The 22208-nt window shown below is 41.6% G+C and overlaps 1 protein-coding gene across 1 annotated transcript in view; it reads left to right on the top strand.

Annotated features, from left to right (window-relative positions):
- SORBS1 (sorbin and SH3 domain containing 1) overlaps window positions 1-22208 on the top strand; it is a 177966-nt gene that overhangs the window by 118579 nt on the left and 37179 nt on the right. Inside the window, exons 9-15 of the mRNA XM_010567739.1 lie at window positions 1089-1460; window positions 4376-4523; window positions 9629-9658; window positions 13369-13544; window positions 14327-14390; window positions 19952-19999; window positions 20114-20243. Coding sequence (XP_010566041.1) covers window positions 1089-1460; window positions 4376-4523; window positions 9629-9658; window positions 13369-13544; window positions 14327-14390; window positions 19952-19999; window positions 20114-20243 — 968 coding nt within the window. The remainder of the gene's footprint in view (window positions 1-1088; window positions 1461-4375; window positions 4524-9628; window positions 9659-13368; window positions 13545-14326; window positions 14391-19951; window positions 20000-20113; window positions 20244-22208) is intronic.

Here is a 22208-nt window from a genome sequence, read left to right as displayed (position 1 = left end):
TTGCTCCTTGTCAGATGCATCATCCATACAACGCAACCCTGACGGCGCAGATCCCAGTAGTAAGCCTGAAATGAATTCCAGTCATGAGACGAAGGCGGATAAAAAGGTCACCAAACTATATGTAGCTTGTTTATCTAACAGCACTTGCTCAGCCACGTCTGAAAATTCCACTGGCACCGCACATGACCCAGCAGCCAGCACCAGTTTGAGCGCTGAGCTCACTCAGGCACCAGCCACCAACATTATTTCCTCTGTAACAGATACTGGAAAGTCTCTTCCTGCTCCTCCTCCTCCTCCTCCTCCTCCTATTCCTCCCAGGCCATACTTTTACATTGTCCTCAGTAAAGACGCAGTTAGTTATGGTGCGGGCCAACCCTCCTGGACTCAGTCGTCACCTCCACAAGCTGTGAGGGACAGAGTGCTAGAGCCCCAGAGCACAGCTGCCACAGAGGACAGGATGAGAAAAGAGCCTTACCTTACTCAGCAGCGACAGCCACCGTACAAGGCAATGGGACGCAGCATGGTACATGTTTTCTCCATAACCTTTTCTTTCAGCCGTGCAGATGGTTCTTTAATTCATTACAATGTTTCCTTAATGCTTTATTCCCCTCCTACCTAATTTCTGAGCATTCATTGTGCCACCAGAGTCTCATGGTCTTCTACTTGATAATACTTAACAACCTATGCGCGCCCCCCCACAACGTTGATCTGTGTGTTTGTGTGTGTATGGTGATTGTAGGGGGTTGGGCTGGCAAGGATCTTTCTATTTTAGGGAGGTGTAAAAGCAGCAAACTCTGTAATGTGATGGTTAGTGTTTCTCAAGTGATGGTGAATGCAGAGCTGTTCTGTGGTTTGATTTAGCCTCACTGCACGGAACTGCAGTGGTGAGGGGAAGGAAGATTTTTGTGAAAAACCATGCGTGTTGATAGAGGCCAGGGCTACAAGACTGAAGAACTAGTCTCCCTAAGGAAAGAAAATCTGCTGGGGCTTCGTATCATTTTGGGTGCATCCTTGCATGACACTATATGGCTGCGTTAGACTCAAGTACCAATCTCCCCCGTTGCATAACAACACCTTGTTTCCTACAGGATGCCACTGCCACCACCACAGCTCAGCCTGGGGTTATAGTAGTCCCACTCCTCCAGGTTAATCCAGACAGACAGCAAGAAGGCAGCTCCAGCACTCCACCACCACCTCTGGTTCCTTTTGGGCAAGGCTCCGTATTCCCTGAGACTGGTTCTCCTGGCTCACCCTTGACTTTTCCGACTCTAGACGATTTCATTCCCCCACATCTCCAGAGGGGTTGCCACCATAACCAAGCACCCTCCACATCTGGCACATTACCCTCAGTTTACCCGAAACTGCCATTCTTCTCATCACCACCTTCACTTGTCCCTCCAGTCACGGGGGCTTTGTGCAGGGGCTTGAAGCCTGAAATCACTGGAGTCATCTCACATACAGTAAGCTTGCCAAGTACCCTCTTCGCCCTTTTCCTAAATTTGTATTCCCAGATTAAAATTACTTTCTCCTTGCAATACTAAACTTGAGAGAGGAGTGATGACTCACTCCCTGCCAGCAGCATGACAGCTGAAACCTTGTTTACGTCCTGTGCTAGTGCATGTGTGTTGCCTGCCTTGCGCAGCTTTGAACTTTCTATTGACTTCTTGCAACAGCATTTGACTGTCTCCCTTTGTGCCCATTCTGCTAGGTGATGCACACCTTAAGAGTCTTCACAGGATTTGCTCAGAATAATGAATTCTGTATAAACAGAATAGCTGCAACTAACTGATCTCTTCAGGCTCTTTTAATAGCATCCTTAATGTGTGTTTGAATAACATTTAAAGCAGCAACAGCAGATCAGTTAAAGGTTAGGGCTGGCTTTCTGTTCCACTTGGAGCCACAAAACCGTATGGTCTCCACACAAATCCCTGCTGAAATCAGTGTAAGATTGCTGCCAGTATCCAATGACCTACAAGCAATAATATCAGTTACTGAGCTGAGAGTCTTCCAAGTGTGTAGGTGCTATGGGATGGATTAGGGGGAGAGTGTCTCTTCAGTTTGGAATTGCTTGTCTTTGAAAACTTTAAAGAATTCAATCTGCAACAGTTTTAACTTGGAATTTACTGTGTTCTTCTTGGAGTAGGTTTTGTTTCTCTTTATGCTTATCACCTGTTTTTAAAAAGTCCCCAGGGACAAGGAGGAAAAGTAGCTCTCAGTTAAAGTTGCAGAGGAGGCAAAAAGTGCCTGACCCTACTTGTACTGGAAGTCTTACAGCCACTGTTTGTTTGTTTGTTTGTTTTTTGTTTGGGTTTTTTTTCATATGGTTGCTTGTAAGGACAAGAAGGGAAGTTCAGCAAAACCCCCCTCCTCTCATGATGATGCTTTCTCTGCCCTCTGGCTCTATAGGGATCTAGCAAACAGGCATATGGCAGAGAAAAAAAGAAAAAAACAACCAAGGGTGGTATTTTCAAAAGTTCTCAGCATTGGCCTTTCTGCTTCTCTTGAAATCAGTGGGGTTTTTATTGCAGAGAGTAATGAAAGTTTGGGGGGTTTGTTTTTTAATGGAGCCTATCTGCAGGCTCCAGAAAAATTCAGCAGGCATCCAAATCATAGAGGAGTAGTGGAAATTATGCTGTACCAGATTTTTCATGAGATGAGAGTTTTGAAACATTTTTGGGCATGCTCACTTCAGGCATGTAGTCACAGTGCTGTTTTCCACAAAGATGTAAATGGTCTTCACCCCCTTTGGGGACTTAGATGGGACTGCTGAGCCTACCCTGATCTGACATCCCTCTTCTCTGAGGGTTCTTTATATTTTAGTTATCAAAGTGAAGCTCAAACCCAACTTTCTCATACTTCTCCCTGACTCCCACTCCTTTGCCCAAATTGCATTGTTTGGAATATTATCACAGCCAGCAAAGTGGGGCTGGGTCTCTCTCTTAGGGACATCTGTTTCTGAGGACCATTGATTCCCTTCTGTCCTCATGAAATGTCTATGGCCTGATCAGATGCTGCTTGGAGCAAGATCACCTCCATCCAGCAGAACAGGATTATTCTTCCCTATTTCCCCTCTAGGTTGGAGAGACTGTAGGTGCTTGTTCTGTTGGTGGCCAATTCTCACTATGATTTATCTCTGAGCTCTGGTGCCAGGCCTCACTCTGGCCCCTGTTCAGCCACCTGTCTGATACTGTAAGTTCTTTCCCCTGATGCTGGTGGGTATGAAGGGCACTGAGTTGTACTTGGCCAGAAAAGCCAGGAGTAGGGATTCTTGTGTAGCAATAAGAATATTACACAGAAGTGCATGTTCAGAGTTTTTTTAATAGTGATGAAAATCCCCCTGAATGCTCAGCTCCATTTTACAGATCAGCAGCCTGCAGCATTTCAGTTGGACAGTGGAGTAGCAGGAGTGCAGAAATCTGGTACGCTGTTCCATACTCTCTTTGGATGCTCATTCCACATTAATGGTAATTGTGTGTCCAAATTCCTTAAGAAGCTTTGAAAAATCTCAGCCTAAACTGGCACACGCAGCCTTAGTCATCGTCCCTGCTTTATCTTTTTCCCTTAGTACCAACAAAAGCCTGGTATGCCTGGACTGAGATTTTTCAAAGACTAACTAGTTTTTAAAGTCTCTCTGCTGACACAGCCTGTATTTCTACAAAACAACCGGAGCTGTGGTGATACCAAAGGTGGGTTTGAAACAAGCAAATAATGCAGCTGGATGCTTTAGGAGAACAAGAGCAGCTTGCTATATGTGCTCCAGCTGCAAAGCCACATTGAGTATCTTCCTTGCTAGAGTCACACCTTTTACCCGCTGTCAGTTTTGGGGTTTTTTTTCTATTTCATTATTTTAACCAGGTAGGTGTCACACTGTCTCCTGAGTGATGGTGCTAACCTTATTCCTCGGACCTTTCTTATGAGACCAGCTGCAGTAATAACATTTCACTCCAGAATTGCATGAGTTTTGCATGTCTGACTTCTTGCTATGAAAGGAATGATTTTAAAACAAATGTTTGTGTGTGTATGTACCAGAGGAAAGATGTCTGTGTCTTCCACCCCAACCTGATTTGCTCATTTCTGGCACCCTGTGTTTGCTCCAGAGAGCCTGCCAGATTAATTTAGTGCCTCCTTTTGGGGTTGGAGTTATGAAACCCAACACCAAATAATTATAGTACTGCCTTAGCAAACTAATTGCATTAACAACGAGCAGGGTACATACAAGGAGCAGGGTAACACTCATGCTTATGCCTTGTTTACTAAAATTTGCTGTGATTATGCTTCTCATTCAGCTTAAAATGTTGGGGTTTTTTTTTCCCCACATTTTCCCAGTGTAGCAGCCTTCTGCATGCTGCTAATGATGTGTTGCTCTCCTTTTCAGGACCCAGGTCCTGTGCTAAATGAAGTGCCCCAGCCTGGCACTGGCACGGACTATCCAACCTCCTTCACTTCAATCAACAAGTCTTCCTCTGCCTATCCTTCTACCACAATCGTCAATCCCACTATTGTCCTCTTGCAGCACAATCGAGGTAAGGAGACTTGCATATAGGTATTTGTGACTCAAACTGAGCAACCTGTTATGCTTACAAGGAACTGGGGAATGTGTGCGCCGTGGGCAATTAAGTCCAGACTACTAAGAGCTAACAAAGCTGCTTCCAGAAAGTTGTAGTGACTGGAGCATACAACAGGCAAGTAAGAGGTTAGAGGCATGGGACAATGCCTACTTTTTCTAATTAAAACCTGTGGATCAGAAGCTACTCTGATGTTGAGGGAGAGGCTTGTAACTGGTCTATGGACATATGAGTAAGTTATCACAGGGTAACAGCTTATCTCCCATCAGGTGTCCTGTCATAGTGGAAAAGGGTGTATGTTCGCATCTATCTGTCAGTAGACGCAAGGTAGCTTGAGGTGGGTTCTCCCTCACTGGAAAAGGGGATATGTTACTTCTCAGCTACTGCAGCATGAAAGCAGCCATATTTTCAGTTACTGCAGGAGAGATTTGACCTCTGGGTTCCCAGCAGAATTTACCCAATAGTAAATAATCTGTTTGCCCATAAGTTTGGAGTTGGCAATTTGTTCCTCTATCCATAACTGGATTAACTCAGACTCATACTGCAGTAGTCCTTGAGCTCTGGGTTTGCATATGAACAAAACCACCTTGTTTGAGCACTCCCATGTTTACTAATCTAAGCCTTTCTCTGCCTCACAGCAGCTCCCTCTGAATGGACAGTTGCATCTCTTTACATCTGGTATTAGAGGGAAACTTTGCTTCTCTTTTTTAGTTCTCCTGATGGCTGGCATTACCCCAGCCTCCCAGCTCATTGTGCATCGCTAAAGACTGTAGCTTATAAAGGGCCACACAGATGCAGTCCAATTTGCCTTGGTTTCCAGTGGATTTAGGAAACTCCAGGACAAGCAGATTCTAATCTACAATGCTGTGTCTTACATTTTGCAAAGAAAAAAAATAATCAGAAAATATGGGCAAGGCCTGCACTCCTCATATTGTAGTTACTCTAATTACAGGTGTGCATTGGTGGGCTCCTTTCCAGCCCCTCATGCATTTTTTTTTCAGTGCATTTTTAAAACAGACTGCAGTCTTTGATCCTGAAGGTAGTGTCCTCACTGTAGCGCAGCTGATTATAGGGGTAATGAGTGGGTTATCTCTTCCTTTTTGCCAGCATCTGAAGCAGCTTTGCTTGTGTGCTTCTGAATGGGGGTGTCTGGATTCCTCAGCTGCTTCAAGAGGAGAAAATACTGTTTGAGGCAGCCTTTCTTTATCTCAAAGTCTTTTGTTGACTTTCTTGAGGTGGGATACTCTTTTGGTTGGTTTTCGCATTAAACCTGGAGCATTTCAGTGTGTACTACACAAGGATATTTTGTCTCTGTAGATTTTAAGAGCACAAGAGAAAAATCTATATAATATGATGATACACACACAGAGGCTCTGAGACAACTGATGTCAAATTGTTCTGTTTATTAATAACCTTCACAGTTTACAATTTGTCCTGTCTGAATGTCTTGCCTCTGACCATTAGCACTCATGATACTGTATCCTGATAGATTGAAGAGCCTTCTCTCATCACATTTTTGTTGACTATGGTGTAGATTATGGCCTGATAAGCAACTTAATCAAGTCTGTGAAGTATCTCATTCTAATGCGTGTTTTTCAGTCTTTAGTCAAACTTGTAATTTGCAAGAATCATATTGAACTGGTTTGACGAGGCATGTTAGTCATGAATCTGTATTGACTGACATTGCATGTGTCATACTATTTATTAGTAAAATCCCATATAAGTCATTACAGTGGGGGTTTTTTTCTGGCATTATGGTCAACTTGACAGTTGTCCCAGCCATCACACTGATGCTTTTTGAAGGTTGTCACAACATTTGCTTTATTCCTTGTCCTGTGGAGTTTCCTTTGTATTCCAAGACATACTGAAGATGAATGTTAATGGTCCAATGAGCTGCTTTCTCCATAACTGCTCTCTTTAGAGCAGAAAACTGCTTCAGTACAATTTATATGAACGTGCTAATTTTTAAGCATCTGACCTCAGTTGTTGCCATTCAGCATCGTCCTTAGTTACTGTTGAAGTGGAAAGTATTTCTCCATCAGGTGGTAGGATATCAGACTCCCCCCCCCAAATGCAGAATGGAAATTGTAATCAGATGTGTCATCTTTTCTGCCCTCTTATTAGCAGTTCCACTGTGCCTATTTCATAAAAGAACAAGATCATTGCTAGGTTTCTGTTTATTCTTCAGGTACCTCAAAACCTATTTTTGAGTCTCTGAGACTTTCTGTTAATTCTTTTGCTTCCGTTGTCATTTTCTTTCACTTCCCAGCATATGTTACCTACTCATAGGTATAAATTTTCTTAGTTTCCTATCTTTTTATGTGTTGAGGGTTTCTTAGAGTTCCTTCTGCTTCCATTCCTATCTAGGCTTTATCCCAGCATAGCATTAAGATTTCTTTTTGCTAACTTAGTGTTTTTAAATGGTTCTCAGATCTTAGTTATCTATTACATTTCCGTCCTGGCTGATGTGATTTGTATTTGTTTCATCTTTATGGACCTTATCTGTTCAAAACTGGTTTGGTCTCGTGGCCTATAACAAATTGTTACTAGGCTATGATCCACCTTCCCCTGAATGGTTAATTATGTTTTGTGCTGAAATCAGTTCCTTCATGTCAAGATGAGGTTTAATATAAATTCCTCTTGGGTGCTATGAAATACCCTCTGAATTAGAAATTTCAAATTTTAATGCTGGCAGTCTGAGACCTTTAGTAGTTTAGTTAGCCTTCCAGATTGGTAATGTGACTTTCTCCTTCCTCAGTGGATTATTGATTGCTTTTTAAGGAGCTGGTTATCTTATTCTCTGGAGTGACTGTTCTAGCAGACATCACCTACTGTCCTATTTTATGCTTTATCTGCTAGTTCATTGACTGTAAGCATGTAAGACGCTTTGATTTGGAACTGTCAGAGACTTAGAAACAGATAATGGATTTGAAGCACTCAGAAACTACACTATATCCTTTTTTTTTTGTCTGCTTGATCTTACTCAGTAAGTCATGATGAGAGATCTCAATTTTTTCTACTGGATTTCAGTAATACCAACTGAATAAGATTTATGCTTATAAAAAAGTAATTTCAGATCATCTTGTTCATTCCTACCACCAAGGTAAGAATTTCTTCCCATCATATCTGCTGGTGTCTTGATTGATTTTCTTTTTGACACCTTTATTATGCACTAAGCATGTACTCAAATATTTGTTTCCTCTTCCCCTTTTGTTATTGGTTTCAGGTCTTAGTCTCCTTCAGTGCTCCCTGCTCTGGGAACTCTGAAGGCATCTGTAATCACTCTTTCACTGTTGCCAGCAGTTCTATTCCTCTGCTCGACCCTTTCTCTGAGAAGCCTACAAGTTTTTGGCCTTTGCTTACAGTCCCAGAACACGAGATCAAGGGTGAAAGCCTCAGTTAGCTGGTGTGTGCCTGGGGCTACAAGCTGGCTCTGGTCAGGCAGGAGAGTGAAATAGCGGATACCTCCTGCTCCTTCCACTTCTGTTCATCAGCTGCTCTCTTTTCTACTCAGAGACGTAAGTGAAAAGGAAACCTCCTCTTCATGTAAAAAGTACATTTTTTTTTTCACGAAAAGTCTATTCATCTCTGATATTCTCTCCCCTGTCAAAGAAGAGATAGGAAAGAGCTCTCAAGCATTGACTTTTTAAACCACAATGTTTTTGTCAGGAGACCTTAGTGATTGAACACAATTCTCCTCAGTGAAGGTAACGGCTGAAGCTGAGACCATCCTCAGTCGCATCTTTTCTCCTTTCTCATAATACAGCAGCCTACTCCTGATGGCCCGCTTAGAAGAATGCTGCAGCAGGTGGTTCACCATCTACTTTTCAGGTTCAGATTGCTAACCCTTCCTTTTAGCCATTGCACGTAGGGGCTTGTTTCATATGTTGGCAGCTATCACGTGAGCATAATGCACATGAGCAGCTTGCCATCAGTGAAGTGCTGGGGTTAAAGAATAAAGTTAATAGGTATTGGTGAGGGAGCTGCACTTAGTGAGGAGAAATATCAGTCTCCCTGGCAGAGATGATCCACTTAGTACAAGTATCTAGTGCAGATGGGTTCTGCTAGCAAACAGTATACACCTGGAGGATTGTTACCTACTGCAGACTTGCTTGATAAGTGTCCCACGACATCCCAAAGCGCAGTTATTTCCTGGGCAGGCATTGCATGGCATGGTTTATTATGAATATATAACAAGTGTGATTAATATATTAAAGTTTTGAAATGTTTGCATTAACAATATGAGCTTTCAGGAGTGTTTGTATTTTGTATGTAAGTAAAATAGTTTATTCTTTTCAAATGGCTTTCATGCTTTAAATGAAAGGATTAATTGCTAGGGCATAGAAAGAGCAGAGAACAGAGAGCTAAGAATTCATGGTTTATTCCCAGCCATGATGTGGGCAAGTAATTTGGGCATCCCTTTAGAAAGCAGCTATGAGCATCAGCTCTAGGGTGCTCAAACACACCGGAAGATACCACAAATGTCCCAGTCTGGGTGCTCAGTAATGAAAGGCCCTAAACCAAGGGGACCATTCTGAGAATTGAAGCCTTAACCAAGCTGTGTCTATGCACAAATCACTGAATCTGTGGCTGGCTAGTATGTGATGAGACTCAGCAAGCACCAACGACTTGATCCTTTCCTATATCCCTTTGAAATGCTACAGCATTATTGTCTCAAGATGTACTTCATGCTAATGGTAACAGAGTTAGTTGTCAAGTTGTTTGACTCTGTTAGTCTTTACTGTTTTTCAAATTGTCTCCTGTCCAACTTTTTTCATTCTCTGATGTTAAGAAAAAAACAAAAAAATTAACAAAATGCTCTTTGCAAATGTATTGGTCACTGCATCATGAGATTTATATTATTCCACAAGGCTGCTGCGTGGAGAAGGGACTGTGGGCCGTAACTTTGGCAGGGTATTTGAAAACAGATTCTCTCCAGCAGCTGCTGCCGTTCTGTCTACAGTGTATTTCTTGCCTGTCATAAATGCAGCACCAGAGCACTTGCTGTTTATGTCTCACCCATTTGTTCTGTATTTCTTGTTTTGTTATTTCCTTTACCACAGAACAGCAAAAAAGGCTTAGTAGCCTGGCAGGTATGATGTGAAAGGTCTGCTACCCCCCAGCTGCTGCCTCTGGAGCAAAGCTGCTGCTTTGTTAGCTTGAGGAGTACCTTTAGCAAACACACTTCCCAGGACCAGCAAAGGAATTAGTATAAATACTTGTTCTGGCTTAGTCCAGGTCACTGAATGTTTGATTTCAGTCTTTCCTCCAAATGCTACCTGTGTGGCCACATGTTAATATACCGAAACCCTAAATTACTCACCTGTTCCTCCCAAGTCGTAAGATTTACATACATTTGATTGTCCTAACTCACTTTTGGGGCTGCCTTTTGAGCCTTTAGGTTTACTCCTTTTGGGCATATTCTCAAGTTTCTCTACACAGACATTAGATTTAGTCTTGCTTGGGGCGAGAGGAGAGGAAAGAGAAATAGAAATCAGTATTCACATGACTCTAAGAGCAGAAGTATTTGTGCCAGATGTCAAGAAATAGATGATAAAATAGTAGCGTGCAAGTATGCTCGTGTGCTGCCACCCTTCTGTCCCTGGGCAGCTCTCTGCTCTTGCAAAGGGTGTGAGAGTCTCTCCTTGAAAGAAGAGCAAGTTGTTTTACTGGTCATCTTTCACTCCCCAAATAGAAGTAGCTCAGTCTGCAGTGGGTGTTCTAGGAACATGCACTATGCACCACTTACCCATATTATTATTCTTTGGTTATGGCCATGGTGGGGTAAATGGAAAGGTGGGAGAAGAGAGTCACAGAGAGTGCCTAAGCACTTTAAATAGCACAAATAGAAACACAGGGAAGCCAATATCATGTGCTCTTGCTCTGCTGCATGGGCCTGGGGCTAGCAGAGTGTGTCTAATGAGGACAGCGTCTGCCAGTGAGGCTGCTGCTGACCTGGTCGGACTTCATCCACCAGGTTCCTTCTGCTGTGATACCAGCCTGTCCCTCCTCTCTGCTGCCACCCTGCTGAGGTGACAGGCTGCATAACAGCTTACACCTCATTAGGCACCACTCAGCTGTGAGTTTAACGCTTGCCTGCAAGTCTGGACAGAGGTTTCCTGTTGGTTTTTTTTCTCTTTTGCAAGGTGTTTCCCTGCATTATCAGGAACTCATTTGTTTTCTGAACTAGAGATAGCCACAGAGCAGTTTCTGACAGCCTGAGTGATCCTAGGTCTGGGAGAATGAAGTGTGTTGTGGCACAGCTGGGTCTGTACCTGCTCTCAGTGTACCAAAATGACCATACAAAGCTGCTGGCTGCCACCTCTCCCCTGCTTTTTATGTCCTATTGGTCACAACAGTAAAGCTGTCTTGCTGTGCAACCCCATATATTGCTTCTGCTCTTGCAAAAGGATGGCTCAGGTGCCATGGAGTGTGCTGACTGGTGCAGTCAGGTTATTTGGGTGATTAGGCACCAGATTTGGCCCTCTGATTTTTAAATACCTCAAAGCCTGGTATATACCTCCATAAACTCTTTTGAAATCATTGGAGCTGCATGGCAAATAAGTTTAGCCATTATTCTCCAAGTTGTAGGGTATTGTTGGAAATCTGTGGTGAAAGATGTGGGCTTGAGTTCCTCCCTCTGCAAAGACACCTGTGCAGCAGGTGTCTGTGCTTGCAGCATCAGCTGAGCAGCCAAACTGGAGCAGCAGCTAAGCTGGTCCTCTTGGTTGAGTCTTGTGACATAGGAGGGAGGGAGGGCGGGCTTGCCCTAATACAACTTGTGCTGTCAGACAGGCCTTTCCTGTCTCCAGGGTTGTCAGTCCAGCACCTTCAACCAGTTCTAAGTGCACTCCAAAAACTATTTTTGAAGACTCCTTCAAAATATGTTTAACTGGCTGGTAGATTTCCCCCCCAGCTATGCCATGCTAGATAGCTCCCAAACCTTCATGTTATGTGAATTCATGGTTGGGAGGTGGCTGGCACAGGCCAGATGGTGGGTTTTATTTTTGCTAAATCATCAAAATAAAAATTTTGCTTAGATCATGGCAGTGGCACTGGGAAATCAGATTGTGATACATTTACCCTGTTGTTTATGTCTATATTGGGTATTTTGAATATTATCATCATCATTTCAGATGGGGTTTACCTGGCAAATAGCCAACCACTTTTGTAGTGCAGGGAGCTAGGGAATCAAAGAGAAATACTATATTTACCAGTCCTGTTAGAGAAGGACTTTGTAACCTTCTCTGGCATTGAATTCTCTAGCCTGCAGAAAATAATGACTTTTCTAGACCAGATGCTCAGGACTTGTAATATCAGCAGTGACAATGATAAGTAATGGAGGAAAGTGGTGACCTTTCCTAAAGTTTGCATCCTGTCCACATTCCCATCTACATCCAAAACCCCGCTTCCTTTTGGTCTTCAAGGTCATGGAAGAATGGTCTAGTTTCAGTTGCTCTTTCTGTGCTCTGTTCCTAGAGGCATAGTAAGGCGTTTAGTAATAGAAATGGACCAAGTACTTCCTACAAAATGGAGAGCCCTGTACACAAGGGACATGGAAGGACCAAAAGATAGTGCACACACATTCACAGGGAGAGGAAATAGGATGAAAATGCTAAACAAGGATTTAATAGATGCTTTGCCCCATCTTGCACATTTATAAACATTATTTCATTTTTTCTTAAAGAGGAGGAAGACTTAAAGTTTGATGATAATTTCAAACCAACCACTCAAACACAAATCCTTCATGTACTGAGTTTAGCAGGGCAGAATTGTGTTTGCTCAAGGTACCAACAGACCAATGCTTTGTTATGCACGAGCCTTTCCTCTGCTAATTGCCCCTTTCAGATTTCTGCACATTTAATGGCTTTGGGCAGTATGGTGATGTGCATGTGAATAAACATCTCTCTATCTCTCTCTTTTCAATGCATGCAGTGAAGTAAAAGGGATAGGACTTGGCAAAGTCTTGATGAGGCAGACTGTAAAATCACAGATATTTCCACTCCAGAAAATCCACATAGAAAAAGTCCTTGTCAGAGCCTAAGAGTTGCTGTGCTGCAGCTCTCCAGAGCACAGTAGAGCTTCAGAGCAACCTGAGCTCCCTTGGTTCCTTGGCCAGTGGTGGGGGTCGTTCCTGCTGCTACGTGTGGGTGTCAGTTGGGCAGTGTCAAGGAATTGCAGGTGGAAGTGAGGCATTCTGGAGCAATTAGTTGTTTCCCCCCAATCTTTACTCAGACTCATGTGCAAGAGGAATCATATGTATGGTTAAACAACAGTGGAATTTGTTGCTTACAAACTCCGGTTAGGGCACAGAGATGAATTGGAAGCATCATATACTGACTATAAGGAATGGGTTTGTCTGACAGGTGAGTGCAAGCTGTTAAAAAGCAGTGCCCCACTACCACGTAGAATGCTCCATTAGATTGAAATCACTAGCAGAAAAAGATGTCTAGGAGAGTGTATCACTGATGCTTTTTGATGAAGAATGAGATTGCAGAGTCACTAATTAGTTAAAAAGACACAAAACCCCAACCCCCAAACAGTCCTTGAAACCAAAATTTTCCATTGTCTTATGTGACAACTGAAACTGTCATGAGATGTGTGAAGGTAGCTACCTGAGAGGTGCTAGCCTGCTTCAAATATTTTCTTTGTAGATTTCCTTCAGTCCAGATGCTAACCACAGCTAGCAGTGACACAGTCTGTCTCATCAACTACTTGCTAGGATTTTTGCCTTAAAAGAGTGGAATATGGTGATGTGGTGAAATTCTGGGATGAGATAAGAATACCCCATTGTCTTTTCCAGATTCAGTACCAGACAGACTAGTTTCTGATAAAGTTGATTCAGCGCCCATACGGGACAAGCTGGTTCAGGAGACAGTGCCAAGTGAGAAGAGGGCAATGGAGGAGAAGAGAAGCATTGTCAAGAGCCCTCAGCACATGGCTGATACCTCCGTCGATGACATTGGCATTCCGCTGAGGGTAAGACAACACTGAGCATGTGGTCAGTGCACAAAACGTGGGCCAGATTCTGCCTACCTTAGGACTCAGGGAATTCACTAAAGCTCCAGAAACTGCAGAGATTTAAGGGAAGATAGAATTCTAGTTCCAATGTGTTTTATTATGAACACTTCCATTTGCTATCAATGACCTGTTTCAGCTGCCTCGGGGAAAAAAAATTCAAGTTCATGTATCTTTTCATCATATTTGAAAATACTGTTTTCTGCTCTTCTGTTTCATTCACAGCTAGCAGCTAAGTGAGAGTTTTGTCTCATTTTAGCTATCTTAAAGGCAGATATCTCTTTTATACAGCATGTTTAATTTCATTTGGTGTTCAGGGGAAATTATCATGAAACGAATTATTAACCTATTCTTACAACTAGTGTCTGGAGTGACTTGAACATTAAGTGTTTCTAACTGTCAATTGAATACTTAGGAAATTGGTACGTATGACTAAAAATAGGTAAGGTTTCTACTTTTAGATGTCAAATCACATTAATGTGCAAAACCTTTCACACAGTTCTACACAGGTTACAACCTACCGCTGCAAAGCTTGTATGTTATTAGTAACTTGAGTGAAGCCTGTAGCTTTCTTACATAGGAGATTATATATCTGAGTGAAATCGCTCATATTTCAAAGTATTAATTCCATATAGCAGAGTGTAAACCCTTTTCAGTATTGCTGGAAGATTCATGAGAACTTTGGAAGGCTGGTAGAATTCATGGCTGTGATTATTATATGTGTGTATTTATTTTTCCAACAGAATACAGACAGATCAAAGGACTGGTACAAGACGATGTTCAAACAGATCCACAAGCTAAATAGAGGTACTGTAACACAGATGGTTTTTATTTATTTTAAACAACCACCTTGATAACATTTTGTTTCATTAATGTGAAGAGTTGTACTGCTTGTTATATAGAAGTGTTTTATGTTAACTAGTGTTTGCTGTGCACCGTAGAACTCAAAGTATTTGAAATGTCTGAAGTTAAAGGTAAGAACAGTGAAGTCCAAAGAAAAGTCTGTTTGAGATCAGAAAGCCATTAATAATTCCATATTTAGAGAATAGATCCCTGAACTTCAGTTTTAGCAGCTAACCCCACCCGTACACACTTTCAGAGGACAGTAGGTTATCACTAAAACTGCTCTGTGTGCAAGAGAAAACTTTACACTGTAAAGCTTTAGTACCTGTGTAACAAAGCTTGATTTGAAGCTCACTGAAACCAGTGGAAACGTCCAGAATCTGAACTCTGCTATTTTCAAAACCTCAAATTTTCTCGTTTCAAAACCTAAAATTCTGGTGAGTACTTGCAAACTTTGTAGTGATGCACTCTTAGGGGATCCCCTACTCTGGGGCACGTCCGTGCCTGGCTGCTGATGCATTCGCATTCGTTCTTCTGTGTGAGAAATGGCTGCAATAACATTTGCAAACTGAACGTTCTGAACAGCCTGATGTGCAGGCAGGTGCAATTCAGATCTGTGCTTATATAATAAAACATAGAGCATGCAAAACTGGAGCTTTATTTGCTGCTGCAGGTGCTGTCATGATGAGCTTTATGCATAGATAGATGCTGTGTTGTATTGGATGGAATGAGTTGAACTGTTTCCTAATCCCAGTGCTCCTAACAGAGGTTCTTCAGCCTGGCCAGAGCCCATGCTTCAGAAGGAAGAGAATTAGTTCAGTCTCCTCAGTTTCCAGGATCTTTTGCAGGGCCCAGACATGCAAGGCAGCAATGAGCAGAGATGGCTCTAGGTTGTGTCATGCTAGAACATCAGCACGAGAGGGATCGTTCTGCAGTCAACTTGTATGGATTCTTGTCTTGCCCTTCTTCCCCTTTAAATCTGTGCTCTCTGTTCTTTTTTTTTTTGCAAATCATGTTCCTCTCCTTAGACACTCCTGAAGAAAATCCTTATTGCCCTACCTACATATTTCCTGAACTTCCTGAAATCCAGCAAAAAACTGAAGGTACCAGAAGTTTAGTCAGAGTATCTGTTGTCTTGTGCTTTGAGTTAACTGTACTACAGCATCCTAATAGTAACTAGATTCAGGTTCTAGATTTTCATTACCCATGTGTTACACTGGCTGGAAATTCAGTTATGCCCAGTATACCTTCTTGTGTGATGCATAAAATAACTAAATCTTTGCTAATCCATTAATCTTTTTTTAAAGTATGATGCCATTTACTCTAGCATTATTAAAGTAGGCAATAAAATCATATGGTGATAGGAAATTGGGGGATGAAGCAGAACCTCCACTTCACTGTGGATAGTCTCAAAATCCACTGCTTTTCTCTGCTGCAGAAGACAATCCTTATTCTCCTACATACCAGTTTCCTGCGTCTACTCCTAGTCCTATCTCTGAAGGTAATAATAAAGGACTATATGTATTTTTCTGCACAAATGCTACCTTATCCATTTATTTTCTTCCTGGAGTTTTTTCTAGTTGCTGAGCATTATGCTGCCTCATAATGATTTGCTGCACTCTAAGTATTGCCTTGACTGTATGATGCCTTTTTGGCTTTGCAGTGCTCCTCTGGCTTTGTTAACTAGTATTTGACTAATGCTACGGACTTGGGGTTTGCTTGGTTTTATGCGCTTATCAGTTGTATTTAGCCATGTGTGTGCAGTGATTATTTAATATGCCTAGAATGCTGACTTACATGTAAAATGTGGTTTAACTGAGATTTCTCCTACCCCCCCTTTCAGATCAATACATTCCTTTAATTATTTACTTCTGGTTTTGAATATTAACACAGTATTAGGGCCAGACCCAAAATGCCACTGAAGTCTATTGGTAAAAAGGCTGCTTGCTTCAGTGGGTTTTGGATTAGTCCCTCAATGTAGTCTTTTAAAATAAATATAACCTGGTAACATAGGTTCAGGGCTGGCCTTAGGCGCACATGGCATATCTAGGCAAGGACAGAGTTTGACAGTCTCATCAGCACATCTTGCAGCTTGAAATAACACTGTCTTTACCTTATCCTCTTCATGTGCTCAGCAGATTCCTTTAAACTTCATGTACAAACCAGAATCCTTTGCAGTCATGTTTCAGGGATGGTGAAAGAGCATCTATTGCAGTGATAATCATGTAACTGTGTGCATATGCATGAAAACACTTATGTATGAGAAACACTGGAATCCACTGCACATGCTGGACATACAGACATTTCCTGATTGGGAAGCTGCTGTTGGTGACAGCCTTGTTGACTTGGTGCTTTGGTGTCACTTCAGATCCTGCAATTTAGGAACTTGCCTACTTAGCCTGTGCCTCAAGCCAACCCTAGTGAGACTATTAATTAACCATTTCATTCAATGTTTACATTAAATGTCTGGTAGGTACTGTGTAAGAAGAAAGCATACAATATGGGTTGTAGCTGATATGCTCAAAGATGACTAGGAGATGTAAGGTGCATTTCACTGTTAAAATGAATGTGGACTAGTGTCATACAGATATCTAAGATACTTGCTCATTTCTTGGTGAAACCTGTAGGTGAAGAGTCCTGTCTTGCAAATCATAATGCAGTGTAAATTATTTTCTATTGGCAGAAAGGTATGTGGGTATGGGTGAGAGAGAAACAGTGTCTCGGTAACTAATTGATAAAGGAGTTTTACAGAGATTCAGTTTTCTTGTTCATAATTAAGTTTGAAAATCCATTTTGCTCTTGTCTGAACTAACGTAGTTTGCAAGACCAATGATGATAATGTAGTAAGAGTCTGGTTTCCCATAAATGTCCCCTATGTGCTTAGAAATGTGCATATGAAGGTAATTTGCTGGTTTAGGTAGTTGAAATTTTGTTGGACCAAACAACTTGCTTTTTATTCTCAATATATTGGGAAATGTTTCTCTAATATTTGCTTGGATTCTTTCCTTGATATTGGATGATGTAGATGGATTGGAGTGCATGCTTCATGTTTAGAAAACTTTTTGAAGTTACATACTCAATAGCAAAGTGTTTGTACAGAGATGGTTTGAAGTCTCGGTTTCATGCAATCAATGTCAGTTTTTTGCTTTGTAGAATCTCCTAGAAACATCAAGATTTGGGCTCCCTTCTAAAATACCTTTAGAGTCTCTAGAAACATAGAGAATATGGGCAACCCATGAAAAAAAACCCTGCAGATTCTCTAGGAACTACAGGGGAACAGCATCTTCTTGCTAAAGGAATCAGATTGTGAAATTACAAACTGGTAATACCCTGCTCCATTAAGGAGGGGCCCACAGATAGAATGCAGCTCTGAGAGCCAGGAGATCTTGTTTTAATGCTCATCTCTAATTTACTCTTTAATTCTTATCAAGTCATTCCAGATTTCTGTGTTTCAGTATTCCTTGCTGTAAAAAGGGAAGAAATGTAGACACCCTTCTTCATAAGATACTGAGAGACAAAACATACCTGTTCTCCTTATTATTGTAGATATTAGAATATTAGCAATTGGAAAAGAACACTTATCTGAAGTGATTTTTTTATTGTATAGTTTTCCTGTCTGAATGATGAGCTATATTGAATATTGCTATTTCTCTTCAAGTAAGTAAATCAATTTTTTCATTGAACGCCAGCACTAAATAAGACTGAGAGAGGTGAATGGCTGTGAAGATAGTTTTAGACATTTGTTTTGACATCTGTATTTGTAGGGACCGAGAGTTTTGTGATTTGCCAAGTATTTTGCTGTCTGAATAAACCCAACTTTTATATAGGAATACCAGTCAATTTTGTCACCAATTCAGTGTAATAACATCAAATAAATAAATATTTGGTTCTGTTGTTTAGGTTTCCGATATGGGAATCAGCCTGAAAATTGACCTTTGCTATTTTTTAATCTGAAGGCTAGGATAAGCACACCAGAGTCAATAACCATCTGTTTGGAACTTAAACCTTCTAATTCATTCACCAAGAGAACTCAGCAGAGAGGCTATAAAAGTTAAGAGTTCTCTGGGCCTTCCTTAAAGGCTTGATTAAGGCTTGAGTGCAATTTCAGGTCAGCTGTGTTAGCCAGATTGTTTTTTCCAGCAGATGAGATTGGCTGTAGCAGCTGATTGATGTCCTCCTTGAGAGGAGATCTGGAAATTGTTTCAATCTGTTGATCGGCATCACTAAATTCACGTAACACTTTTTTTGTATGTTCTTTTCCTATCTAGCTTATTCTAGCTTAATCTATTTTGGTTTTGTGTCTTTTTATCTCTGTCATTTTTAGTGATTTCTTTGCAGAGGTATTAGTAAAACCTTTGCTGACAGTTCTCTTTGCAGTCACTGCATTGTACTTTCCTGCATTTTGGCTTGAAAGTCCTGTAGATGTCTCATAGATACATCCCTGCAAGTTTGAACCCTCAGCAGCAGAGAAAAGTGATGGGCCTGTGGGTCCAGTTTCCAGGTCTGATCCCAGCTCTCCCTGCTACTACCTGCAATTCATTGAGGATTCATTCCAAAGCCTGTTGAAGATGGTGGAAAGATACTGCTAGGTTTTTGATCAAGTCAGAGTCTCTCTGGCTATCACCTGTAGAGTGGGGGGTGGTAATGCTACCATCCTTGCACCTTCTTTTTGGGCACATCTGCCTTGCACACTACAATACCATGTTATCTTTGAATAAGGCCATATATGGTTTCACGGCCCAAGGCAGCATCTGTGTCCTGGGAACAAGATTGCTGTGCTGATGCAGTGTAACACTTTCAGTGTCAGAGTTCTCTCTCTGACACTGGTTCAGCTTGGGGGCCAGACCACATCACTCAGTTACACTGATGCCATTGCTAGCTCTTTTAGAGCTGCTTGAATATCTCTATTGCATTCTATAGACATGTCTTTCCTATTTAAAGAGTAAGCTCACGAGAACAAGGACAGTCTCTTGGTGTAAGGATACATGTGTGTCTTGTGCCAGGAATGTTATCTGTGCTTAAAAGATGATCTGAGTTAGTGAACATACTTCAGCTTGGTGTGCAAGTTAATACAAGGAAGATGTCCCAGTAGTTATCATATGTGATTGGGAGCAGGACTCCTCAGCTCTATTACTGTATCTAGCACCTAATGAGTTATTTTAGGCATATACTACAGCTTTTAGATCCTCTATTTTTCTTTCAGCTTTTGATAAAATGGATCTAATAACTCTTACTGTAGAGGAGTTTTGTGATAAAAAGTGATTGTTTTCTGAAGTGCTTTGAGAGCCTGGAGAAAGGTATTAGTGTAAGTAGTACATTAATATTTATATCTAATCTGGGAATTATATTTAAATGCAATTTGAACCTCATTGGGATTTTCTTCTCCAGGATCCTCTCCCTGTGGTAAGTATTGGGCATATCACTCAAATTACGGCCAATATATTAGTAGAAGAAATGAAAAGAGTCTCTGGTGCTGCTTCTTTGGGGCTTTTTCAGCTCACTTGCAAAATGCTTTTGTCTTTCAGATGAAGATTCTGATTCATACTCTCCTCATTATTCCTATTCTGAGGACAGTAAGTAATTCACATTTCTTGTGTAATCTGTCAAACAGAAAGGGCATGTAAAGCATGCATTTATTTGCCTCCTATCCAGTTCACTAGTATTCCTGTATTTGACTTATCCTACAGGCAGAACCCAGCTTTCAGTTCCCCGCTCCAAGAGTGAGATGGACAATATTGATTCAGAGAAGGTTGTTAAGAGGTCTGCCACTTTGCCACTACCAAACCGTACTTCATCGCTGAAATCAAGCCCAGAAAGGTGACCTGAACTAAGACGTATTTGGATCAGTACTGGAAGAATCTCTGAAAGCTGTGAATGCGAAGGGAAAAAAGGTGGAAGCTTTAGGTCCACAACTCCAGTTAAACTTTTTGGGGGAAGTGGACATGTAGTTTTGACTCTGACTCTTCTACTAGGCAGCAGTGAACTCCTTTACTGTCACAGCCCAGTCCCCCATTTTGTCTGTCTTTTTTTTACCAGTCATCACACAGTCCGTTGCATAGTTTCCTGCCTGGGTGAGGAGTGTTTCCCTGGGTGTCATGCCTATACAGTGCTCACCACAGAGGCACAGTGAAAGCTCTTGGCTCAGTGTGATACTCTAAAGGCACCTCAGAATACAAGCAAGTAGCAATAATTGTGGAGAAGCAAAACCTGGATTTGTGTTGAGCCTTGGTAAAAGTTGTTTTACATTTTCCATTTCTGAGCAGTTCCACCCCTATGAATTTTATTTGAAAGTAGGCTTTAGTTAGCAGTGTCACTTCTGATTGTTCAAGATGACTTCCCCTCTGTTTTTTTGCTTTGTTTATTACCATGTATTTTAAACCTCTTTGTAACAGTAATGAATGCGTTTCCCAAATGAAGGGAAAGCAGAATGAGCAATGAATATTTTATGTCCTGCTGAATTCTCCCAGCTCTTGAACTGCTCCTTCCTCCCTCACCAACTTCCACATGCTCTTAATGTTTTTCGCTTGCTGCCTCAAATGAGCAATGCCATAATTAGAGATTTCTAATTCAGTGAGCATCTCAGGCCACCAGATCAGGAGACAAAGTTTGCTGATAGAACGCGTCTTCCTTATGCAGGAATTGAAGGCGTAGTACATTGGCCCTCTGAGAAGACTCTTGCAAGTGAAAGGGTTACAATAATTAATGCTTCCTGTTATCTAGTGACAGTGTTTCACCAGGGAGACGTTTCTCTGGGGCTGGAATCTTAAGCAATCAAGTTTATTCTAGACAGCAAAGATCAACCTTGTTGAGATTTGTACGCTGTTTGTAGGCCAGTCATTTTGGCTGTCATCTTGTCTTACTTTAAAAAAAAAAAAAAAAAATTTAAATTGGTTGCCTCTGTCTCTCCTAAGCCAGTGGAGAGAGTTTGGGCAACTCAGTGGGTTATTCCTGTCCTAAACCAGGTCAGTAGGGTAAGTGCAGTGCAAGGAAACCTAGAGCAGCAGTTCTGGTTGGATGCCTCATGTTTGTTTGGTGAATGCTAGGTGAGATGAATCCACATACAACATTGCCCATCAAAGGGAACATATCAAGAGCAAGATCAGAATTAGTTTACCAGTTTAAATGGCCTGATTTCTGGACTTTTTCAGGGGCATTGGTTATTCTGCATGAGGTGTTCAAATATGTTACTTTTCGGAGGAGCTGGACATTGTAGGATATGCACTCGGAATGCTTTGTGACTACTATTGTCTGAACTGTCCCAGTGTGGACACTGCATAAAATTATCGTGGTTTGGATAGTCAATGGACTGTTCTTAGCCATCTTTAGATACACCAGTCTGAGATAATTTGTTCATGTCTCTAGAAAAGACCCCATCTTGGATCCCAGAGTGCCCCCAGAATCCGGAGTAGTAGTAGTCAGGTAATCAGTGATGTGGCTAAAATGAAGAAGTTTAGCAAAAGAGATTTAGTCTGAGTTCTGCTCAAAGCTTGGACATGTTTGTATTTGTGAGCTTAGTTGAAGCCCATCACTAAGCTATTTCCAATCAGGAAAGACATGGTAGTCTGAAAGTTTATTTAAAGTACTTCGAAGAAACCTCCTCTACTCCAATGGTTTCAGCAGCTGAGCTGTATCAACCTCTGCCTGCTATAGATAAACAAATATATGCCTGGAGTCCTATCTGAACTGTTCCTCTTGCAGCAGACTCCTTTCCTAGGTTAAAAAAAGTACCCTGATTAAACCATGATTAACAGGGAAAGGTGCCTGTCAAAAGGAAGTGCTTGT

The sequence above is a fragment of the Haliaeetus leucocephalus genome, unplaced genomic scaffold (assembly GCF_000737465.1).
Source record: "Haliaeetus leucocephalus isolate CR32 unplaced genomic scaffold, Haliaeetus_leucocephalus-4.0 Scaffold229, whole genome shotgun sequence".
Lineage (NCBI taxonomy): Eukaryota > Metazoa > Chordata > Aves > Accipitriformes > Accipitridae > Haliaeetus > Haliaeetus leucocephalus.
Note: the sequence above shows the minus strand (reverse complement) of the source record. Positions and strands in the feature narration are given on the sequence as shown.